Genomic DNA, 22,735 nt, shown 5'->3' with positions numbered 1-22,735 from the left:
TCACCCACATCCTACAAACAGATGCCTTTTTCTTTTAACAGTAATCAGAGTTGGTTTCTGTTGCTGGCACCCAGAGCTCCCTGGCTGACACACACACTAGTCATGTCCATTTGTGTGGCCACAGTGAAATTTTCTGAGTGTTCACTCGAGGTGCAGGAACTAAAAAAAGCCCAGGATGCTGGTCTCTATGATCCTCATCCCTGGGATGGTTGCTGTGGTACCAGGTCTAAAGACTCTACCCAGTTGGACCCTCAAGTCTACAAGTCCCCAAATTCCCTCTTCTGTGGACCCCAGGAAACTCACCCTTCTTCTTGGGGGGGAGTGTGGCACAGCTGGAAGAGGGGCTGGCTGACACTAGCTTCACCCAAGTCCATGGCTCTCAGGGCTCTTTCATGAATTTATCCTGCCCCCATCAGTGCAGCATTTGTTGGCTTGAGCCAACCAAAAACTAGGGGCTGCATTGGTCGTGTTGTTTCTCCGGTGCTAAAGCAGGGCCTGGCAGAGACCCAATTAAACTTAGCTTAGAGGAAAGAAGAGTCACTGGCTCATATAACTGAGGAAGACACGAGTGTGACTGGCAAGTACTAGGACAGGGTCCCTGCCACCCACCTCTTGCTCTCTGTCACTCTTCTATGATACTCTTTGGGTGGCAGTCTCCAACTGTAGGCCTCTTTCTCCGTGTGGTCTGAGACGTGAAAACCGACCACGTCCAAGCTCACATCCTCACAGCTTCATGGCCAGAGGAAAAGAGTTTCTCCATCGTAGCACCAGAATGAAAAAATCCTAGGGAAAGATTCTATTGGTCCAACTGGGTTCTGGGCTTGCCCCCAACCAGTCATTGTTGACCGAAAAGCAGACGTGTGGAACTACGTAGCAGAATCGGCTGTGGCGGACTGCAGCTGTCCATCTGCAATTCCCCCTCCAGACCTCTGTGCGATGTGGTGGTGAAGCTCTCCAGTTCAAGAGGTGAAAGCTATTTCTGCAAGTCCTGAATCTGGGCTGGCCCTGTGACTTGTTTCGACAAATGGAATGAGGTAGAAGTGATATTGTATCAATTCTGACCTTTAGGAAGCCCTGTGCATATCTTTTTTTTCTCTCTCAGAACTTGCCACCACCATTTGAAGAAGCCCAGGCGGGTTTGATGGGTGATGAGACACATAAGGCCCCATTGCCCCGTCACCCTAGCTGACTACAAGCCAACTACCAAACACATGGTGCACACACGGTGAGCCAGCTGAGGTTAGATGGGGCTGGCTGAGGTCGGCAGAACAGCTCACTCCACCTACCAACTCACGGGCAAAAACAGAACAGTCATTTTAAGCCATTAATATTTATTTATTTATTTATTTATTTATTTATTTATTGTTAATCCTCACCCCAGGATATTTTTCCATTGATTTTTAGATAGAGTAGAAGGGAGGGAGAGACACAGAGAGAGAGAGAGAGAGAGAGAGAGAGAGAGAGAGTAACATTGATGTGAGAGAGATACATCGATTGGTTGCCTCCCACACAATCTCGACTGAGGTTGGGGTTCAAACCTGCAACCCAGGTATTTTCCCTTGAAGGGAAATTGAACCCCAAACACTTCAGTTCAAGGACTAACTCTCCAACTGCTTAGCCAAACTGGCCAGAGCATAAGCTATTAATAATAAATATCTGTTTGTCATGCAGCAAAAGTTAACTGGCTAAGTATCAATCAAATCCATGTGAACTGATACAACCTTCCCTTCCAGTCCGCAGTGACGAGTCCAGGAAGCAGGCTCAGTCCCAGGTGGACCAATCAGAACCCTTCCCTAGGAGTCTCTCTTCTAGACTACGTTTTCCTCCTCTCTGAACTTCTTCCCTGTGACTTCGCACTTAGATGTCGCCATGTGATTGAGCTTCAGTCAGCAGAATGTGAGCCTGGCCCATGAACATACTCCCTACGGGGTACCTTTTGTCTTTCTCCATCTCCCAGCCAAATACAGAGACTCTACGGCCTAGAAAAGGGTAGCGCTACAAGGTGAGGAGAACCCGAGTTCATAAGTGACGACACAGATGGTGCCCAGCTGGGGACACCCACCTGAGCTGTGACATGAGCACGGCATTAAGCCACTGATAGTTCAGTGTTTATCTAACACAGTGGCATAGCCCAGGTCACATGTCAGAGAGGGGCAGAGAGGAGCCAAGTGATTCCCAACAAGAAGGCGAGACTGTGCGCGTTCGGAAGGAGAGGTACGGGCAGGCAGGACATTGGCATCCGTGCCAGGAGCCGCCTGGAGGGCCGGAGCATGGGCCTGGGAGCTGCCGAGAGCAGGGCTGGGCCCGCGTTGTGCTCGGGCTGGGCTGCTCTTTCCTGCCTGGAAGGGGCGGCACTGGGTCCCGGACAGTGAGTAGCATGATGGAGAGAGGGCCACTGCAGGACCTCAGAGACTCTCAAGCCCACTGAAGCCGAGGCCTTATCTTTAGTTGACGTGTATTCCCATCGTTACAGGCATCTTTCTAGTCAAAAGTGAGATATTAGCTTTTGGTGTAGTGGCAGGTCAGGAGACTTGACTTTTGACATCAGAAAAGTCTTAAGAAGAAACATGCAGACATGTAGTCTGGAGGGGAGGGACTAAATCCCAAGCAAACATGGGCCCAACGGCAGCCCAGGGGCGGGAGACTCGGGCGGGAGGCTTTTGGTCCACCTGGGGCACAGGTGCCAGCCTGCAGTCTCTGCACCTCAGGCCAAGTTCTTGAGTGAAAAATATAACATGATTGATCACTGGGCAGCTCAGCCTTTGGTCATGTGTCCATCCTGGTCTAGCTGGCTGAGGGCAAGGGGAGTTTGGTCATGTAGGCCAAGCACGGCCACCCGTCAGCAGAGGCAGGTGGCAGTTTCCAGGGAAGGGAGTAAAGATGGGTAGAAACTCCCAGAAGTCCAGCCTGGTATTCCAGGCCAGGGGCCAGCTGGGGACACCCACCTGAGCTGTGGCACGAGCACTGCATTGAGCCACATGCCTCCTTCCACGTCCTCCTTTCCTGACAGTCTAGTGTTGCTCTTTCCAGGCCTCTGAGCACCCAGCTGAGCCGTTCGCACTGCCCACAAGTGTGTGTATGTGCTTTTCCCAGGTCACTTCTCTCATGCCAAGTAGATGACCGGGTGCACTGCCCACATCTTTACTCACTGGAAGGTCCCCTCTCGCCCGTCCTCCCGGCCACCCTGGAGAGGAGCCGCAGCGCAGGCCAGGCCCCTGGTGGCTCAGCTGTGAACAAGGCTTGGAGCCACCTTCTGTCACCTGTTATAATAGACCTTCTCTTTGGCAACAGATACTTGCCGAAGGGGAGGTGTCGGTGCACCTGCCCCCACCTCGGGTCTTGAGGTCCCCTCCTTCCCTACCAGGGGCCACGTGCTCTCGGAGATGTCTGAGGTTCTGCCGCCTGCAGGAAGCTGACCTCGCCCCCCGCTAGCTGCAGAAGACGAGCGCGTCTCGGTGCTTCCGGCCACGCGGTTTCCTCAACCTCTCACTTTGGTTTAAATCACCATGAGATCTGGGACTGTAACTTCCTTTCTTTGACGAATCAGTGGCACTTAGCAATAGCCACTCGGTTCTGTAGTCATAATGGTTAGCCATTCCTTTTATCTCCCAAATGCCAGAGACATGGTACCAGCTGGCACAGCCCCCTCACCTGTGTGCCATCCCAACTCGCGGCAGGTTAAAAGTCGTAGCCGATGCATGGCTCCCTGTGACTATCTCCAGTGACGGGTCCTCATTCCTACCTGGTCAATAATCCGTCCCCAGCACCCTGCCTGCAGAGGCCTTCCAGGCCCATGCCCGGCAGGCACCCGTGTCTTGCTCTGGTTCCCGGGAGCAGAGTCTGCGACAGGTCTCAGATTCCCATGATTCATTAGGCAGTACTCTCAGGAGAAACCTGGGATTAGGGAGGGAGGGAGACAGAACAGGGAAGGAGAGAGTTGAGCAAGTTTGTGGCCTCAGGTGAATCCAACCCGACTGACCCCCAGGGAGAACTCTGGCCCCCTAACCTCCCTGCAGCAAAGAGCTGCTCTTTGATGGCCTTCAGGCTGTGCCTCCCGGCGGGGGTGTACATGTGCCTCCCTGTCTGCTGCCCGATGCTCTAGCGAAGAGAAGTTGGGAGCTGCTGGCCGCCAACACCCTGACAGTGCAGGGAGCGTGCCAACCAGCAAAGGAGGGCTCGAAGCACCGCGCCACCACGGGAACCTGGGAGGATGGCCAAGAAGGCAGGACCAGAGGGACTCAAGCAGACCCGAAGACCCAGAGGGGGATGTCTTGGACCCCCGAGAAGAGAGCTTCAAGGAAGAAACAGCAGTGGTCAGAGGCCGTGAGGCCCAGGCTCCAAAAGCAGCATAAACGCTGGTAACCGAGAGGTCATAGGTGAGCTGGCAGAAGTATCGGAGGATGTCACAGACACAGGCTGCCGTGTTGAGGACGACCGGCGGTCAGGGAAGGACAGTGAGCACGGGCAGTTTCCTCAGCGGAGAAGTCTCGTAAGAAAGAGCAGAGCTGGACAGCGGGGGTGGGGGGTGGGCTCAGACCGCATGGCGTCAGGGCCCACAGCTCCAGACCTGGGAGGGGAGAGCGGGAGGCTGGGGAGGGGCTGCGGGTGGAGTGAGTCCCTCCGAGAGGAGAAGGTGATGTGTCCGTGATGGTGTTAGGGAAGGGGCGCTGCCTCCTGCAGGCCTGGGCAGAGGAAGACAAGGCTGGGGGAGCATAGAGGTAGGTTAGTGGGTGGGAGGACTTGGTGGGGTTTGTGTGGGGGAGGTAACCTGCTTAGAATGAAGTGGGCGTGGTTGAGCAGGAGGCTGGAGCCGAGGATGGACAGGCGAGTGGGCAAACAGTGAAGCTGGAGACCCTGATTCATCCTGACATTCACCTGTGGGGCCGAATGACTTTCCCCAGCAGCCCCGACAGCCTTATGTGGAGGGACAGTCACTGGACTCAGGGTGGAAGCTTTGCGGGGTGGGTCAGGAAGAACAGAAACAAGATGACCCATGGGGCTGGAGGATGTGACGTGCGGCCCCAGGTTTGGGGCGGGGGCAGCAGGGGGTGGGGTAGGGGAGCTGAACTGCAAGCAGCCCTGAGCCAGGCCCTCCACTGGGCTTGCCCCCCACAGGAGGAAGAAACAGGTCTCGGTGGGTAGTGGGGTGGGCAGCAAGGTCTCCATGCTGCCTTGCACGGCAGCCAGAGGTCTGTATTTCGTTGCATCCTGGTTTAGGCTCTGAAGCTAGAATGCTGGGAAGGTTTGCTTATCTCGAAGCAGGGAGCAGACTGCCCCGCCTGCCTCTCTGTACCCTCCCTCGGCCTACTTCCTGCCTTTAAGGCAACGGCATTCAAACCTTTTGTTTCTAACCACAACCCACAAGTAAGAAGTAATTTTACATCATGATTCAGCAAACACACACACACACACACACACACACACACACACGCAGTGATCGTTTCACGATGCAATCCCTATGTTTAAAAAATTGTTTTTTCTTTATTGATTTGAGAGAGAGAGGAAGGAGAGGGAGAGAGAGATAGAAACATCGATGAGAGAGAACATTGATTGGCTGCCTCCTGCATGCCCCCCACTGGGGATCGGGCCCACAACCTGGGCATGTGCCCTGCTGGGGATTGAACCGGTGACCCCTTGGTGCCTGGGTCAGTGCTCAACCACCGAGCCCCACTGGCTGGGCTTAACCTCATTAGTGCCCTTGATGTTTCTACTATTCTCAACTATAGTCGGCCCTCGTTTATCGTGGTCAGTCAGTTTCAGACTCTACAGCAATAAATGAATTTCAGCGAAGCAGGATTCTTTGTTTATACACTTTGCGCTTCGACTTTTGCCGCTTCTCTCTATTGCGATTTTTTCAAATATAGCATAGAGTTTGAATGAACCGCGAAGTGGCGAGGGGTGACTGTATTTCATTAAAAAGTGCTGGTCACACCCACCAAACTGAATCTTGGGTGCCGAAGCCCTGCTCTGAGGCAACGGGGAGCAGGGTGTTAACAAAAGGGGCCACATGTAAACCCAACAAACTTGTGGGGGCCTTTCGAACTCAGAGTGAAAGAAACAAACCGGTCAACAAACAGGCTGCCTGTCACTACTTGAGCCAATAAGCAGAGACAAGGTTGAATCGCATATGAGTGTTTATTTCAATATTGCCAGCAGTATGGGGTGAGCAGTGGGTCATCCCTGAAAAATCTGTTCCCCCACCATAAGCCAACTCTTTATGTTGGGGAGAAGGACAAAGATTACATGGGAAGTAGGCAAAAGGAATTACAATGTGTAAAATGGCTATAGATCACAGGCATGGGGAAGTAATGCAGAATGGAGAGTGTGGGCTGGGGCCTCCAAGGCGTGTCTCCTGTGTACCCTCCAGGGCTCTGAGGTTGTTAGTCTTTCCAAGGAGGGGACGGTCCTCAGACAGGGAGAATGGTTGCATTTCGAGGTTAACTCCCAGGTCCCGGGTGCACAACCCCCAGCCAGGTCAGAATGCTTTCTTCAATCAGAACAAAGCCACCACAATGAACAGAGCAAGGATGATGAACATTTCTTACAACTATGGCTAGTGCCCACTGTGGTCAGTTCTCTATTCTATTATTCTTGTCCGCCCCTTTCAGAACCACGCAGGATGGTGTGAAATGAAAACTTTCTAACTAAAAGCGAGTCGAGGCGAGCAGTCATGGTCAAGCTTTACCTTAACTGAGCCTGTTGTCTCTTTGCATCTAAGATAACACAGCTTTGGAGTCAGACCCCCTCGTTGTTAGCGTGAGCCGAATGCCGACTCCGTGTGCGGGAACGTCCATTACCACCTGTCCTGTACCCACCGTGCACCAGAGGCGTGTGTCTACCTGGCTTACTTTTGATCCAGTCTCAGAGATCCCCGTGTTTTCTCCGTCCCCCTTATCGACCACCAGTGGATTTCATGTAACCCTTTACGTCTTCCCCTTTGATTCTGATGTGTAAAATAAGTGATAAAACAGACATTCTCCAGAGCATTTTCTCAATCCGTTGAGATCTTGCTTCCCGGCAGTTGTGGTCAGTTTGGCTCAAATAAACTCACACATTCTCTGTAGGTTTGGACTTTTCTTATGGCCACAGAAGTGGCCCCTTTTCAGATGCTCTCCCTTATGCTCCCCCCCTCCCCTGCGAGGAGTCTGTTCTCAGAGGAAACGCTTGCTTCCTGCCCCGGGATGCGGGCAGAAGGCAGGGCCCCCAGTTCAGCAGGGGCCAGGATTCCTTTTTTTTTTTTTTAATCCTCATCCGAGGACATTTTTCCATTTTTTGTACAGACAGAGTGGGAGGGAGAGAGAGAGGGAAACATCGATGTGAAAGGGACACATCGAGTGGCTGCCACCCGTACGACCAACCAGGGCCGGGGACAAACTGCAACCGAGGTACATGCCCTTAGCGGGAACCGAACCCGGGCCTCTCCGGACCGCAGGCCGACGCTCTAACCGCTGAGCCAAACCGGCCAGGGCCAGGATTCCATTTTTAATGTAAATTCTCCTTCTCTCCTTCACCTTTCCCCTCCCACCAGGAGGAGCTGGCCACCTTGGAGAAGCCTGAGGTGGGAAATTACACAGGCAGTGGAGTAGCTGATGCCACCCTGCACCCCGCATCCCGTCCCGCTGCTGCACACACACACACCTCACACTCTCCTGACACACATACCCACACACACTTCAGGGGTATATTTTGGGTGCCTGCCAACTTCCACTTCCATCTTTAGATCTGCCCTCACCAGGACCTGCAGAGGGAAGGCCACAGAAGATACATTTTTCCTACGGCTGGAAGCTAAAGCCATGTGGGGGAGGGGTGGCAACTGCTGCTGGGCTCGGGTCAGATTTCCTTCCCAAACCTCAGTGAGCACAAAGGGCAGTCCACTGATGTCTGTAAGGGCAGTTAGAACGGTGGCCTGGGTAGGGGCTGGAGCAAAGAAGCCCAAGTAAAATGCTGTCAAAACCCAAGTCTCCCTTAAAGGGGAGGGGGAGAGATGCGGAGAAACTGGGTGGCCAGAGAAAGATGGTAGAGACAGCAGAGGCAGCCAACAGAGTGGCTCAGTCAACACTCAGTGCTGAGGCCTGTGCTCCCAGGGTTTCACTCCAGGACGCTCTGGACAGCGCCCTCTGGGGTGAACACAAGGAATAGGCTCCTGTTCCTTAAACCCAGAGAACCCACAAGGTTGCTTGCTACCAGAGCCTGGCCCTGTTCAGGCCCCTGCTCCCCACCTGCCTGCCCCACCGCCAGGGGCAGGGTCTGCTGAGACAGGGGTCACCCCAGGAGGTGAGGGCACTGGGCTCTAAACAGCCTCACGTGGCCCCAGATCTCAAGGGCCTCTTCCAGGGACACCCAAGGCAGGGGCTCCTCCAACTCAACACCCAAACCACCTGCTTCCTTTATTTCTTTGCAGGGTGATTGGGCAGGGGTGGTTGTTTAAAATCAAAAATAAAAACACCCAAACCACTCCTTAACATTCACAAAATAGCTAATTCGCCAAACCTTCATTTTTGTCAATTTATTTAGAAAAAAATTAACATGGGCAAATGAGATACCTCAGTGTTACAACAGAGTATAGAAATGTCTAGCAATAGTCAAATAATTTGATCTTTAAATACAAAATAACCACATGAACACCTAATATACAGGTTTCATCTGAATACATATTTATTAGATAAATATTAGAGGTTGTCACATCATCTAACTACATACAGCTTTGCAAGACTAGAAATCACAATTACTTTCTGACCAGTTTAAAGTATGAAATGCTCGCATTGTACAGAGATGCACAAAGACGATGAGATTTCTGTGAGATACTTCGGGCTGCACTGTGGGTGTGTTTGTGTGTGTACATGTGAATCACCTGTGATCATGATATCAAAAATTATACAAAGTATGAATTTGGTTACAATTTTTTTCCGAAATCCCCATTTCTTTTATTTCCATAGCACCCTAAAAATACACAGGTGGCAGGACTAGTACACTGAAGCTAAATAGTACATGTAGGTAAAATAAAAACAAAACAGAACAAAAATTCCTTTCCACACAGGGGCAGAGTATATTACATAGTGAGACAGGTGCAGAGACCTCACAAATGCTAACAACAGGATCTAGTTTTTCCACATTAAGATGGAGTTCCAAGCCTTTTGTTTCGTAAAATAAAAACAATACACATTCCAAGGGAAATGAATGCATCTGTTAACATGTCTCTATTTCTCATTTACATATGTACACACGTCCCTTGAGTGGCTGCTGCTGACACCACCCTCTGGATGGGTCAGGCCGAGGGAGCAGACGTGTAGCTCTCTGGGGGTGGGGTGGGGTTAGGGCTTCCATTAGGGAGAAAGTATTAGAAGTTTCTTAAAAAATAAAATGGTTACAGGGAACATGATACATGGGTAAAGCTTCAAACCAAGAAGATGGGGTGGGTGCCTGTCCCTGGGCCTCCCGGCCTGCCCGCCAGCGCCCTGTCCATCTCGTGGAGTGGCGGCAGAAAGGTGCTACAAAGCCTGTCATGGCGAGGTGGCTTGCCGAGGCCTCGTTTTTGCTGAGGTTACTTATGGCTCCAAGTAGTCGTCCAAAAAGGATCAGGGAAGCATCTCCTGAGTTCAGAACTGCTCCTGCTCGGGGAGGCTGTCATCACCCGAATCTGTCACCAGCTAGGGCTTTTCTAGCCCCAGTGCCCATGCCGCCCACTCCCTGGCCGGGCTCCAGCACCACTGTCTGGGGAGCACATCCCCGAGGGCAGGCTGCAGGCACCGTGGCTCAGGAATGCTCTTTGCCGAACTTGCTGGTGGAGGCTCACTTGAAAGGGCAGCGGGGCGGCCTCAGGGCGGAGACTGGGGCTCCCTCAGAGATGGCCGAGGGGTGCCTGGAGCCTGGGTGCGGGAGCACATCGGCCTTCTGCACTAGGAAGCTGCGGGACAGGTCAGTGAGCAGAAGAGGGACACCCCAATAAGAACCAGAACGAACCCCAGGCCTTTCTGGGAAAAAGCACGGCAGAAAGGAGGAACTTCGAAGAAAGGCATTTGTACGTTTGTCTGGGGCAGGGGCTATGGGCCACTGGGCAAGGCCGCAGGTGCCGTCTTGTCCCGCCAGACTGGGGTGGCTCTAAACAGTGGACAGCCCGGTCGTCGGACTCACGCACAGCCACCATGCTCTTCGTCCCTCCGTCGTACAGACAGCCCTGGTTGCTTTTTTGTTTTTGTGTGTTTTTTTTTTTAAAAAAGGACTCGGTCTTTGTCATTGAGTCAAAGTATTTTAAAAACACCAGCAAAGGCTATAACCAGGTCATGAAAATGTTGAATATTATCAAAGACAATACTAAAATATTCACAAAGATATTTACAAAAGCAATTCTTAAAATAATTGATTTGCATACTGAACACCACACTGTTTGAAAAAACCTCAACAACAGGACAAAGGAAAAAAGGTGAGGGGACGGACAACGGCAGCTCTCCCTTCACACCCCGTGCTGGCCGTCTGCTACAGCGGCCGGAAGTCAACCGGCAGGGCCACCTCTCCGGTCCAACCCGGAGGAGTGCCGGGACCACCTGCCACCAGGGAGACGGAGGCTGAGCACACAGACGGTGGCCAGGACAGCAGCAGGGAGGGGCAAACGGAGTTACAGATGTGGTACCAGAGACCCGACAGCCCTCCAGCATCCCAGGCCACGCGGCTTAGGCAAGCACAGAGGAGCCTGGGAGGGAACGGACACACCAGCTGCCCAGGAGATGCACACAGCAGTAGCTGAATGGAGCAAAGTGGTGGAAGGAAAACCAGAGGCCGCTTCTGTTTGAAGGAGGAGTGTGGATGAGCTTTCGATGGCAGAGGGACACAGAGGGGAGAGGCTGGCAGCCAAGCGAGGTGTCTGAGGCAGCCACAGAAACACCCCTTGATGCTCATGGTGCATCCCAGCACATGGGCAGCCTTGAGCAGGGGGCAGACAGAGAATGGAGCCTGGGGACACTGATGCGGGGTTCCTGCTGCTAGCCTGCAGGCCCCGAGTCCGCATCTCCCACGCCCTCCCACCACCCCACCTTGCCGCCTGGGCGGGACACAGGGGAACCGGTACAGAGGGAAAGGGCGTCCACATCACAGTCTGGGAGCGGTGGGGGAACAGAAGGAAACAGAACGGTGGAGAGAAGTGGTTTGCTTGCTGACCAAGTCCAATGTTCCTTGTCTCCAGATGACTTCGTAGCTTTAAACTGTTTAAAAACAGGGAGTACCTTGGAGCAAAGTTTTAAGTTGCCGTTCCTACTGACCATCTGGTGGGCATCCCTTGCCCCTTAACTGACGGCACAACACTTTCTGCTGGGCACTCGCTCTCTGCCCAGGCTGGACCCGGGTCGGAGTGAGTCCACCTGCTGTGCTGTCCGGGCGCGGAGGAGGCGTGGCCGTCCCCACCGGTCTCCAAGCAGGAATGGCACACCCTCTCTCCAACACGAAATCTCGTCCTTCTTGTCTGCTTTCTGGGAGAGTGTTTACAGGGTGTCTTGGCTTGGAGGTCAGGGTCAAAGTGGCAACCTTGGCCCCCAAGAGGGTTCTCTTTCCCAGAGGTTTGTGCTTTTCTGTGGTGGGTGGTGGTGGGCGGGCTGTGCTCACTGCAGCCAACAGTCCCAGCTCCTCCGAGGCTCGGCTGCCTGTTTCTGGGGGTGCGGGTGGGGTGGCTTCTTTTGGGCTCAGTCACATGAAGGAGGCTCTGGGCCAGGAAGCAGGGAGGCAGGATTACAGTTCAGAAACCGGAAGAACCTGGGTGGTGGTGGGGAGCACTGGAGGTGGTGGGGAGTCAGCACACAGAGGGACCCAGAAGCCGCCGTCAGCGAGTGCCCTCTCCTCTGCTCCCGGCGAGGGTCCTCCTTGGGCCTGCTCTGGGCGCCCACTCCAGACCCACAGCCTTCACAGTGCACCCTCTGCCCCTCCGCTGAGAAGGCGAAGCAGGGTGGTCTGAGGACACGGGCTCCTGGCGGGAAAGTGTGCGGGACAGACAGGGACAGCGGAGTGGGGAGAGATGGCCCAGCGGAGGTGGGCTTCAGTTGTTCTCAAAGAGAGACAGGAGATCGTCGTTACTATTGCTCGGCAGGTCAGGAGGGTCCAGGTACGAGAGGAGCTCGTCAGGATTTGTGAGTTCTGGAAGGAGCTGGAAAAGAAGCCAGATGAGGTGTCAGCAGGAGGGTAGGTGAGGAATCCAGGGCACCCCCAAGCCCGTTTGCTTGCCTTCCACCTGCCTCCCAGGGGCCTGGCTCGCACAAGAAAACTGACAGTGCTGGTGTCCCCAGACGCACGCAGGCCCCTGTGCTGCCCTGAGGCACCCACGCTCCTTTCAAGCCCACCAGCTGGGAAGCCCATAGCGTGTCAAGAAACTTCCTCAAGATCAGTTCCTCTGGCCCCGACAGCCCTCCCACAGAAACCACTCTGCACGGAGGTAGGGCACCCCTGCCGCACCCCCACCCTGTGTCCAAGGAGCTCATGACTCCTTGCAGAACCTGGGGCTGGCTGACAGCACCGTCCTTCCTGTGGCCTCCGGGCCGAGGTGGGACTGTCTCTACCCGCTACCATGTTACAGGCGGATCCTGTGAATCTAAAGGCACCCCTTGGCCGGGTCTGTGGCGAGCTGGGCGAGAACCCAATGTGACTGCACAACTGAGGGGCCCTCCTTCCCCAAAGGGCCGGACACCGCTGGGCCCAGCGACCGCAGGCTGGGCGTGAAGGGCAGGGGGCTGAGACAGCAGCCTCCTCTGGCAATCCAGAGCCTGGGGCTGGGAGGGGAGGGGCAAGTTCTGTTTGTTTCTCCCGTCTAGCCCTGGCCAGCTGCCCAGCCCCCGTCATCCCCAGCATCTTCCCGTCTTCCAGACCATGCCGGTCTCTGACTCTCAGCCCTACTTCCGCCTCGGCAACCCCATGTGACCGGAGGCTGGTCCCACTGTCACCCGGCACAGGGCCCCTCAGTGAGCGATGGAGCAAGCAGCAGCACAGGGCATGGATAACACACGGACAAGAACCGGAGACAGACACACACCAGTGAGACAGGGCGGTTGCTCCAGCCCTCCCTCGCCTCGACCAGAGATGTGGCAGACCAGATGGCAAACTCAATGTGGGGGGGGGGGGGGCAGGAGCCTCCTATGCTGCCTGCAGATGGGCCCAGGGGGACTCTGTGAGGGCCTCAGGAGACAGTGGGGCAGGGCTGCGCTGCAGGACTGTGGCCAAGGGAACAAGGGGGCAGGGGCTGGCAGGGTGGGGGAGGCTTCCCCGCTGTGGGGTTTCCTGGCAAGCTGCCTGGGCCCACACACCACCCACCCACCCCTTGCAGCTACACCTCCTCCACCCGGGCCTTGAGCCCTCAACACCCACCCCTGCTCTTTGGGCAGGTCCTGGGGGCCAGGCCTAGCCCCAGGCCAAGGCAAGTGGGGACCCCAACTTACATCCAGCGAAGGCTCCGGCATGTCGGATGCTCCCTGCGCTCCGGCCTGACCCTCTAAGGCTGAGGAGGGGTTAAAGGTCAGGTCGCTGTGTGGATGGTTGCTGGGAGCGGCCTGTGGCGGTTGCCGGGGAGGCTGGGAAGGAGGAGGAGGAGCCCCACTGTGATGTAATGGAGGCCCTGACTGGCTGCTGGGGTGTGGGACGTGCAGACCTTGCTGCATGGAGGGGTGGGGCGGGTCAGAACTGCCAGCGTGTGGTATCTGTGGAGGAGGAGAGAGCAGGAGAGAACACAGGTGAGGGACGAGGCACAGCCACAAGATGCCTGAGGAATGAAAACCAAACAAAACCAGGAAAACAACAAACCCCAAAACAAAGCTGCCCCTTTACAAAGCTGAATGCTTTCTTTTTGCAGAAAAATTCTCCCCCCAAAACTGCCAGTCAGGAGGTTGTGGAGAGCAAGGCAGGAGGCTGGAGCCCAGGAGGGAGCCAGCAGGGCTGAGAGACACACTGCGCGGGGTGGGCCCTCGGCCCTCCGCCTCCCCAGCCTGACACCACCACCACAATGAACAACAGCGAGGGCAGGATGGAGAAGCGAATGGGCATGTTTCCAGGGAGCGGAGGGGGGGTGCTGCTGGCACCTGAGGGCCAGGGTGGAGAGCAGACGCAGACAGACAGCATGGGGCAGGCGTGCGGCTCAGGAGTGGGTCTGTGCCCCAAGGGGACCTGGGCAGGGGCAGCGCTGGGCACACAAGTTTCTTCCCGGAGCCTCGGTACAAGCCCTGCCTGATGTCTGAGTCAAGGTAGAGTTGAGCCGAAATCAAAGGAGCCGGGTGGGGGGCGGGGTCTCAGCACTGCCCAGAAAGCCAGAGGCTGCACCCCGGGGAACTGCGGGGAACTGCGCGAGGCAGGCCCTCCCGCCTCCGGACCCCAGGGCCCCAGGCGCTAGGCCAGGGCAGGCAGCACTGCTGCCAGGTGACCGCGCACTGGGACCCGGGAGCTGCCAGGCTGGCTGCTGTGCCAGGCACCCTGCCTCCAGAGCTCAGGCTGAGGGGAAAGGCTGAGCCCTCACCCACTCCCAGCACACCCACAGGCCTCCCGCTGCCAACGGGCAGCTGGTCTGTACCCCTGCCCGCCCGCCTCCTGGGTGCCACAGACACATTCCTTCTCCCTTCGTGGGTCTGAAGTTGACAGCCACACCTTCCCCGATTTTCTCTAGACCCTAGTTCCTCTTCCTGTTTCTCCCGAAAGCTGCTCCCAGGCCTTCCTGTGAGCTGGCCTCTGCTCAAGGCCCAGGCGGCCCCTCGTCCCACAGCCCTGCGGCCCTGCGGCCCGGACTCTGCGATCGGAGACGACCGCGGGCACCCAGTGTGGGGACACATGAGGTGAGAAGGACCAGGAGATGCTGGGGGATGGTCACCATTGTTGTCTGTGCAAGGCCAGCTTCTGATTTCCACCCGTGCCTGTGGATGCCCACGGTGCCCGCTCTGGGGCCATGAAGGGGCTCCACACTCCTGGGGCATCCTGGCCCAGGACAATCTCCAGAAGTGCTGACAGCCATTCCCCTTGACCCTGACACTGTGCTGGACCGTCTCAGCACCCACAGGGGCAGATGTTCTCTGGGGCCTGCTGCCAATACCTGCCAACCTGCCACTGGCATGGGACAGTCCTTGAGTAACCGGTGCCTGGCTGATGCCCTCCCGCCAGTCTTTGCATGCAGGGGAATCCTTCCCAGCCATGCTCAGCTGGGGCAGGTGTTCTGGTCGGGCAGGTGTGGGGGAGTCTGTCTGTGACCACCCCAGCCCACCTTGCACAGCTGTACTTCCGGGTCCAGTTGCCATCTGGAGAGAGCCCAGAAACGGGGAAGAACAGGGCATCTCTGGGGTGTCCTGGGCTGTGAAGTACACTCACAGGGTTAGGTCCCTCTGAAGAGCCCAGGCGCAGGGCACACAAGGCAAGAGGAAGCCTGTTCGACATCTGCTGCCGTTTGTCAGTGTCGGGAGCTGTGAGGCCCGACATGCACAACATGTACAAGTGTGGGTGTGGGTGCTGGCATGGGTGCCGAGGCCCTGGGAACAGGGCTGCGAAAGGGGGTCCAGAGAGAGGACCTCAGAAGTAGAAGCCCTAGAGGGCAGAAAGTAACTTGCAAACTTGTGGCCAAAGTCCCGAGAAAGCAGCTGTCTCTGACATGGCACTCTGGGGTCCTGCAGGGAGGCCACGGCGGCACCTTCACCCAGATTACTGGTTCACGCCGCTGTCGCTAAGCACCAGCTGGCTTGGCCCACAGGACAACGCCCTGGTGGCAGGGACAATTTCACATCAGGTGTGTGGAACACAGTGCAGTCTGGAGCCCCTTCCTTCCAGGCCACGTGATGAAGGACTGGAGGGTCTGAGTGGCACCTTCTGGTGCAGGACCATCCAATCCTGCTGCCCAGCAGGACCCTGCTGTGGGAGCCCTGGGCCCTGGTCTCTAGCTGGCATGGCCCGGCCCACTGCCAGGCCCTCTCCTCGTCCCCATCAGGAGCGGACAGAATCACGGAAGCCTCAGACTTCAGTTTCCCCCAAACACCGACTTCCTCCAAACCTCCCCAAAACTTCCTCCATCCAGCCCTTCCAGGACTTTGCTCCAGTAGTGTAAGCCTGTGTCTGTCTTGCTTCCAGCAGGTACAAGGCCCAGCCTGAAGCAGAAGCTAAGGAAACATCTGTTACGTCGAATGGGATCCACCTACCCCTGCCACCAGGGCCACAGGAAGGGGAGGCCTCTGGGTGGTGATGGCACTGTGCCCAGGAGGGGCTTTCTCCGCGGTGCAGGGTGTGTGTGAATAGGTGAAATGGGACAAGAAGTGGGCACCTACAGGATAGGTAATTTTCCTGGCATTTCTCTTTACAGGGGGTGATGATACCCCAAGGAATCAGACCCCTGGGGAGTAAGGGCCTGGGTTTGGGACAAAATTCTACACGGCCAGGGTTACGTAGACAGTGTAAGAGTGTGTGCACGTGGGGGGGAGGGGGGAAGGTGCACTGGGGAATGTGTGCGGTATGTGTGTTTGTACACGAAGCTCCCATCTCCTGAGAAGCTGACGTCCTGGCGGGATGGCCGAGGACGCCTCAGTCAGTCTCACTCCCTTCTGAGCCCCCAAACCAGTTCTCGGTCCTCCCCTTTGCCGGGGGGATGAGGCAAACGCCTGCATGGTCCGGGGGGCCCCTGCCCCACGGCCCCACGCGGAAGCTGCGTACGGGAGAGGAGGGCGAGGACGAGGTACTCACAGTTTCCTGCATGGGGTGGCTGAGGGGCTTCTCCAGGGCGGCCATGTTGCTGGGCATGTCTGGAGGGTGGGAGAGCTGGGGGGGCCCATGCATGAAGTCGTTCATGGACGTCCCTCCGGGGTTCCCGTGGGGAAAGTCAAAGTTGCCATGGCCCTGGTAGTTGTTGCCTGGGGGAACAAATCGGAGGGCGGTCACCTGGAGGGAAGACACCACCCCTGGGTTGCAGAGCGTGTAAATTAAGAACCAAGTCCTGACAAGCCGGTGTGGCTCGGGGTGAAGTCGACTCATGCACCAAGAGGTTGCCAGTTCGATTCCCAGTCAGGATGCATGCCCAGGCTGTGGGCCCAATCCCCACTGAGGGGCATGCAGGAGGTGGCCCGTCAATGGTCTCTCTCATCGATGTTTCTATCTCTCTCTCCCTCTCACTTCCTCTCTCTCTCTTTCAAGTCAATAAAGAAAAACAAAAAAGCAAAAAGCAAGTCCTGTCCTTCTGAGGCCCAAGTCGGCTCCTGCCGCCTTCTCCAGCGGGCTTTGGCGCCCGGGGCACGAGCTGTCCAATAGCTCTGAGGGGCGGAGGGGAGAGTGGGGGCCGGTTCCTGAGGGCTGAGGCCCCAGACCCAGCCTTCCACAGGGTATGCTGAGCTAGTCCCCGAGCCGGTTTCACCCCCTGCCCCCTAAGGCTGCACCTCATCACGGGGACGACCCGAGGCCAGGGCAGGAGGGATCTGCCAAGTTCATGAAGAAAGCTGTGTCAGAATCAAGATGATGCCATTTGAAGTCAGCTGCCTGGCCTCCCAGCACGGGAGGGGCCCGGGCTTGGGGAGCTGACCTCCTGGGCCCGCAGGCATGCAGGAGCTCTGGGGACCTAGCAGCAGGGTCCCGTGAGGGAGCGACCACCCCGCGTTTGAGGGGGTGGCCACACGGGAGAGCTTGGTCTGGGAAGTAGAGAGGAAGAGGGCAGTGATGGTGACCTTGATGGCCAAAGGCTGGAGCTCCACACCCCTGGACTGCGCCCCTGGCAGGGTGGGAGAGGTGCAGATGTCAGAGACACGGGAGGGCCGGGGAAGAGCAAGAGCAGCAGGTGAGAGTCCTTGTCAGTTCCAGCAACACTCAGGCCGGGGAGGAGGTGGCAGTGAGCTGTCTCAGGAGCCCCGGCAGTCAAGGAGCTGCCGGGCTGGGTGGGCTGGGGAGGCAGGGGTTGGCCCGCGGGGCAGCTCTTCACTTGTGCTTCCTAGCTGGGCACCGACCCACAGGGCAGGATGGAACCAGGCGGCTGGACAGACAGGAGGATCGCAGTGCACAGGCACCGTACCCCCAAGTCCAGTGATGTGGAAATGTTCTGGGGGGTATGCCACCTCTGCCTCACCACACGGCACCCCCCACCTGCTCCAGCAGCAAAGAAGTCCTGTGCCCTCCTCCAGCCCTCCTTGTCTGGCGACACCCACCTTGGCTGCTGTAGTCGTTGGAGTTGTTGGCCCCGGGTGGAGGCGGAAGTGGGTAGGGGGACGGGCCAGGGCCCAGGGCTGCAATCATCTCCATGACGTTGGGCATGATCATCTGGCTGGGACTCATGGTCTTGAACCGCTTGGAGGGGATGCCATCGGGGTCATCCTTAATGTGCAGGTCTGACTTGATGGGCACTGGCCGCCAGCTGCACGTGGGGTCAATGGTGACCTCTTCAAACTCGGAGCTAGGGAGGGCAAGGGGCAGAGCTGAGGCTCCTGGGGACAGACACCGAGGCGTCCTTGCCCAGGTCCCTGCCTCCGTTCTCCCTGGCTGGGGAGGCCCACTTACTGTTGGACGGCATTCAGGATGCCCCACATGTACTGGTCCACTTCCAGGCCTTCCAGCAGAGCAGTTTTACTGCAGAGAGAAAAGGGTTTGGCCACTGCTCCTGGACCCGAAGGGGTGGGGCACAGTGACACCCTGTCCCTGCTGCGCCCCTATCCCTGCGGGCACTGACAGAGGGTGAGTTGTGACAGCGTGATGCGGGGTAAGGTGATGTGCATGCCTGCCGCCCAGCCCCTGCTGCATCTGGGTTCTCTCTGGCTCTCAGGCCAGGGGGAGGTCCGAGGGCCCCGCTGGGGTAGGCGTCACTCACTTGCACACAGGACACCTCCAGGTCCCTCTCTCGCAATTCAGCTGCAGGTATGATTCCAGGTCAAAGCACTGCAGAGGCCGACAGACAGATGAACAGACAGACGAGATTAAGATTCTCAGAAACTGCTTTGATGTACACACTGGAGCTTCTGAGGGCCTCATGGAGACCCCCACCAGACAGGGACAGATGGCGGGGATACTGAGGGCTGGCTGTGGGGCGGGGTCTGTTTTCTGCCCCTGCACACCTGTGCCCAGCCCTCCTCATGCCACCCCTGCGCCTCAGCCTGCCTGGTTCCCCTGCAGCTGTCCCTCACTGATCATTCCTATGACAGCCCCTCTCACTGAGGCTGGGGGCAGCATGGACTTGTCTTCCTTCCCATCAGCCCAGCCAGGGACTGAGGACACACATGGTCCAGTTCATCAGCGTGTCAAACAAAGTGACCAGATGTCCATCTTGCCCACAGCTCTCCCTGAGGCAGAGGGGTGTGGAGTCCTTGGGAGGCTGTGTGGGAGGGTGGGGCTGAGAGGGCCGCTGGTCTGGCCCCAGAGCCTTCTCTCCCTCCTGCCCACCCTTCAGGCTCACGCCCAGGCTCCTCTGCAGCGGCTTCTCACACCCTCTTCTGGGATTCCTTCCCCGAGCAGCCCAGCTCCGTGAATTTGCTCACCCCGACTGCCTGCATGTGCCCAGAGCTCTGTCACAGCCACCAGACTACGACAGTCACTCATCCAGCACCTCCTGAACACCTGCTCGGGGCACGGCCCTGGAGCACAGCAGTGCCCAGGCAGAGGTGTGCCTGCTCTCAGGTCCTGACCAGCCTTGCTCATAGGTGTGGGGTTTCCAGCTGGCACCTGCCGTCTGCCAGGGCAGGAACTGCCTGCATCTGGTTTGAAGCCTCCCGGGCCCCAGCGCTGAGCATGCGGAGATGCTCAGAGGATAATGACGGTGGAGCGAGTGAAATCAGCTGCTGGTGGCTACTGTGTCCTTCAGAGGTGGGAGACAGGCCCCGCTGCCCTCTGCTTGCCCCCGGCACCCAGCCCGCCGCCAGCGGCTCCTGCGGACGGCTCACCTGCACGTGCTTGCAGTCGTGACCTCGAGCAGGCAGCTGGATGCGCCGGAACGTGATGGGGCACTTCAGAGACACTTTGATGGCCGTCTGCTCCACACCGTCCTCCCCATTGAGGGTGGTGTTGCCTGACGAGGCTGCCACGCTGCTGAAATTCCGCTTGACTGTGGAGCAGGAGGCACAGGTGGATGAGGACGGCAGGGCCCTGCTCAAGCGCCCCCCCACTCCCTCATGCAGCTGACACACTCTGGCTCTCTGCCCCCACCCAGAAACTGGAGGTTCTGTGAATAACTGTAGCGGAGGGGAGCGGAGCCTGCCGGGAACCCCAGGCCGCCCAGCACGCTGCACCGGCAGCCCCCATGCACCACGCGTGGCGTGCATTTGCACCTGGAGGTGACCACATCAACCCGCCTTCCCTAGGAAGGGCTTTCTGCAAAACTTGCAGAAACCCCATCTGGCACTTCTCCAGTGCTTTTCTGGGTCAGCGGAGCCCCCTCAGGCGCTTTTGCACGTAATTCTGAAGTGTGGAGATGAGAACGGACAACTGCCTGCAGGGATGCGAGGGAGCAGGAAGTAACGTGACCAAGCATCACCGAGGGAGGAGCGGCGGGGCACCTCCCTGCATGGCACCCCCAGAGCTGTCACCTGGGGTCTCCTCCAAAGGAATGGACTGTGAGTCAGTTAGACATGAGTTGCTGGGGATGGAGGTCAGCCTTGAATCCACCCCGCGCCTCTCTCCTGTGAAGATTCCTCCCCTCTCTAGTTCTTCCCCTCTGTTCAGGTGATCACCTCCTCTAGGAAGCCTGCCTGGATTGTCTACACCACATGACATTGTGTGTTAATCTGCCTCGCATCCTGTGATTGTGAGCCAGGTGGGTCAGGATTCCTGGTCTTAGGACATCCTGCTCATCAGATCATCCCCACGGCCTCAGAGGAGGGGCAGGAGTCAGGGCGGGGAACACTCAGGCCCTGGGCGCCGTGCAGAGCCAAGGCCTCAGGCAGGTGGTGGCCAGGAAGGCTGGGGCCGGCTCACACTCACTCTTGGTGATGCAGTGCTCAGCCGGCAGGAGGCGCTTCTTGAGGAGGCCTTGCAGCACGGAGCGCACGGAGGGCCGGTGGACCAGCTGCAGCACGAAGAGGTGGGACTGCAAGGGAAAGCGCACATTCGGGCCCTGCCCATGGCCCCAGGGCCCACTGCACCTGCACCTTGCCGCGGCTCAGGTGCCCCACCCTGAAGACCCCTAGGACGCCATGTCCACAGCAATGCACTCTGGGAGCATCACGGGGGAGACACCTGAGAAAGCCCTCAAGGATGTGTCCTGGGGCCTGAGTCGAGAGGCTCGGGCTGGGGTCACCACCTGGGAGCAGCTGCCTCTAAGCCAGTGAGGCTGTGACGGACACTGAAACACCCCTGGGTGGTCAGGGGACACTGGGCATCAGGACTAGAGCATCCCGGCACCCCGTCATCCTGCCTGCGGGCAGCGTCCCTGTCCTCACTGCTCCAGAAGCCTCCCAGGACTGCACACCCCAAGTCCCCACAGCTCTTCACTCTGACAGCATCCCCGGTCCTGACTCCTGTCTCCGGGGGCCCCGCAGCCCTAACGCTCAGAAGGTCAAGACCAGAACTTTTCCCTCTTCTTTGTCCCCCAGAGAAGCTACCAGAACAAGGCAAACAGTCCACGTCCATGAAAGCCCCGTGTGCCCGGCCCCGATCTCGGGACAGAGGTGTGGCTCAGACGTGGCCCCAGAGTCACAGGTCAGGGACACACACACATATGTGCATGCAATTCTGAGACAGTGGGTTGACTGAAGAAGGGAAGAAGGGAATTATTCCCAACTTGGTGGAGCCGGGTCTGGGGGAAGGTAACTGGATGATGTAAATGTCTTGAGGATGAGGCCAGAGCAGAGCCCAGCTTCGAGGGACACACGGCTCTGAGGAAGGTGTGACATGGAAGAAGGGGTCCAGGGGGAGGGCCTATGGAGTAAGTGGAGGTGAGCGTGCAGACCACAGGGAGGCCGCAGAGTGAGGGGACAGGCCAGAGCACAGGGCTTTGGAGGCTTTGATCCCACAGCCCTGGGAGTGTGTTTCTGAGAGCTCACTCCAGTGGCTGTGGGGACAGGGGACGGAGACCAAGGACGAGGCTGAAGAAGGGAGGGTGAGGATCTCGCCCCCAGTGCTGTGCCCTCAGCCCTGTCACACTCACGCAGCAGCAGGCTGTGACGGTGATCTGAATGGTGTTGCGGCCCGGCTGGCACACGTGCTTGAGGTGCAGGGGCTTGTGGGAAGTCTTGTTGTCACCACGCTCGATGGTAAGGGGTGTGGCGTTCACGCTGACCTGCACCGAGGCGGGCCAGTTGGTGTTCATCTGCCGGTCCTCGTGGTGATAGCACTTGAACTGCAGCTCCAGGTCAGACCTGGGGGCGGGGCGGGGCTCAGTCAGCTCTGCCAGGGGCAGCCTGTGGCTCCCATGACCCTGGCCAGGCCACACATCCCCAGCTCAACACAGCCCCGTAAGTGCCTCCGACCTCATCCTTGGCCTCAACTGCTCCCCCAGCCCCCCAAGCTCTCCTCTTCTGGCGTCCAAGAGACCCGGACCCAAGGCCCAGCTCTGCCCTTTGCCAGCTCTGAGAAGCCCCCAAGTTAATCAGCTTCTCAGGCCCCATTTCCTCATTGTCAACAGGGCAAGCACTGCCCACTCCAAAGATCAAAGCTGGGGTATGGAAGGCACGGAACACAGGCCTAGCCCGGCAGGGGACCTCTCGTCCCGTCAGCCCGTCCTGGTGTCTGGGCAGCAGCCCTGCTGAAGGCCAGCCTACAGTCTAGAAGTCTGGTGCATTCTCCCACTCGCGCTCATCTCCACTTTCCTGCTGTGGTCACAGCAAACCGCCCTCCACTCCTC

The 22,735-nt window shown here is 57.5% G+C and overlaps 1 protein-coding gene across 5 annotated transcripts in view; it reads right to left on the bottom strand.

The window, feature by feature from the left end:
• Positions 1-8,534: 8,534 nt before the first annotated feature.
• Positions 8,535-22,735, bottom strand: part of ZMIZ1 (zinc finger MIZ-type containing 1) — a 159,082-nt gene continuing 144,881 nt past the window's right edge. For 4 of the 5 annotated variants that reach the window (XM_036266003.1, XM_036266006.1, XM_036266004.1 and 1 more), the window contains 9 exons: positions 22,040-22,250; positions 20,875-20,980; positions 19,839-19,999; positions 18,773-18,840; positions 18,466-18,534; positions 18,117-18,361; positions 16,672-16,838; positions 13,410-13,667; positions 8,535-12,127 (listed from right to left, as the gene is read on the bottom strand). In XM_036266003.1, coding sequence (XP_036121896.1) covers positions 12,020-12,127; positions 13,410-13,667; positions 16,672-16,838; positions 18,117-18,361; positions 18,466-18,534; positions 18,773-18,840; positions 19,839-19,999; positions 20,875-20,980; positions 22,040-22,250 — 1,393 coding nt within the window. In that variant the 3' untranslated portion in view covers positions 8,535-12,019. The remainder of the gene's footprint in view (positions 12,128-13,409; positions 13,668-16,671; positions 16,839-18,116; positions 18,362-18,465; positions 18,535-18,772; positions 18,841-19,838; positions 20,000-20,874; positions 20,981-22,039; positions 22,251-22,735) is intronic. The other variant, XM_036266007.1, reaches the window with a different exon arrangement.

The sequence above is a fragment of the Molossus molossus genome, unplaced genomic scaffold (assembly GCF_014108415.1).
Source record: "Molossus molossus isolate mMolMol1 unplaced genomic scaffold, mMolMol1.p scaffold_m16_p_17, whole genome shotgun sequence".
NCBI lineage: Eukaryota > Metazoa > Chordata > Mammalia > Chiroptera > Molossidae > Molossus > Molossus molossus.
This window is presented reverse-complemented; position numbering and strand designations above follow the sequence as displayed.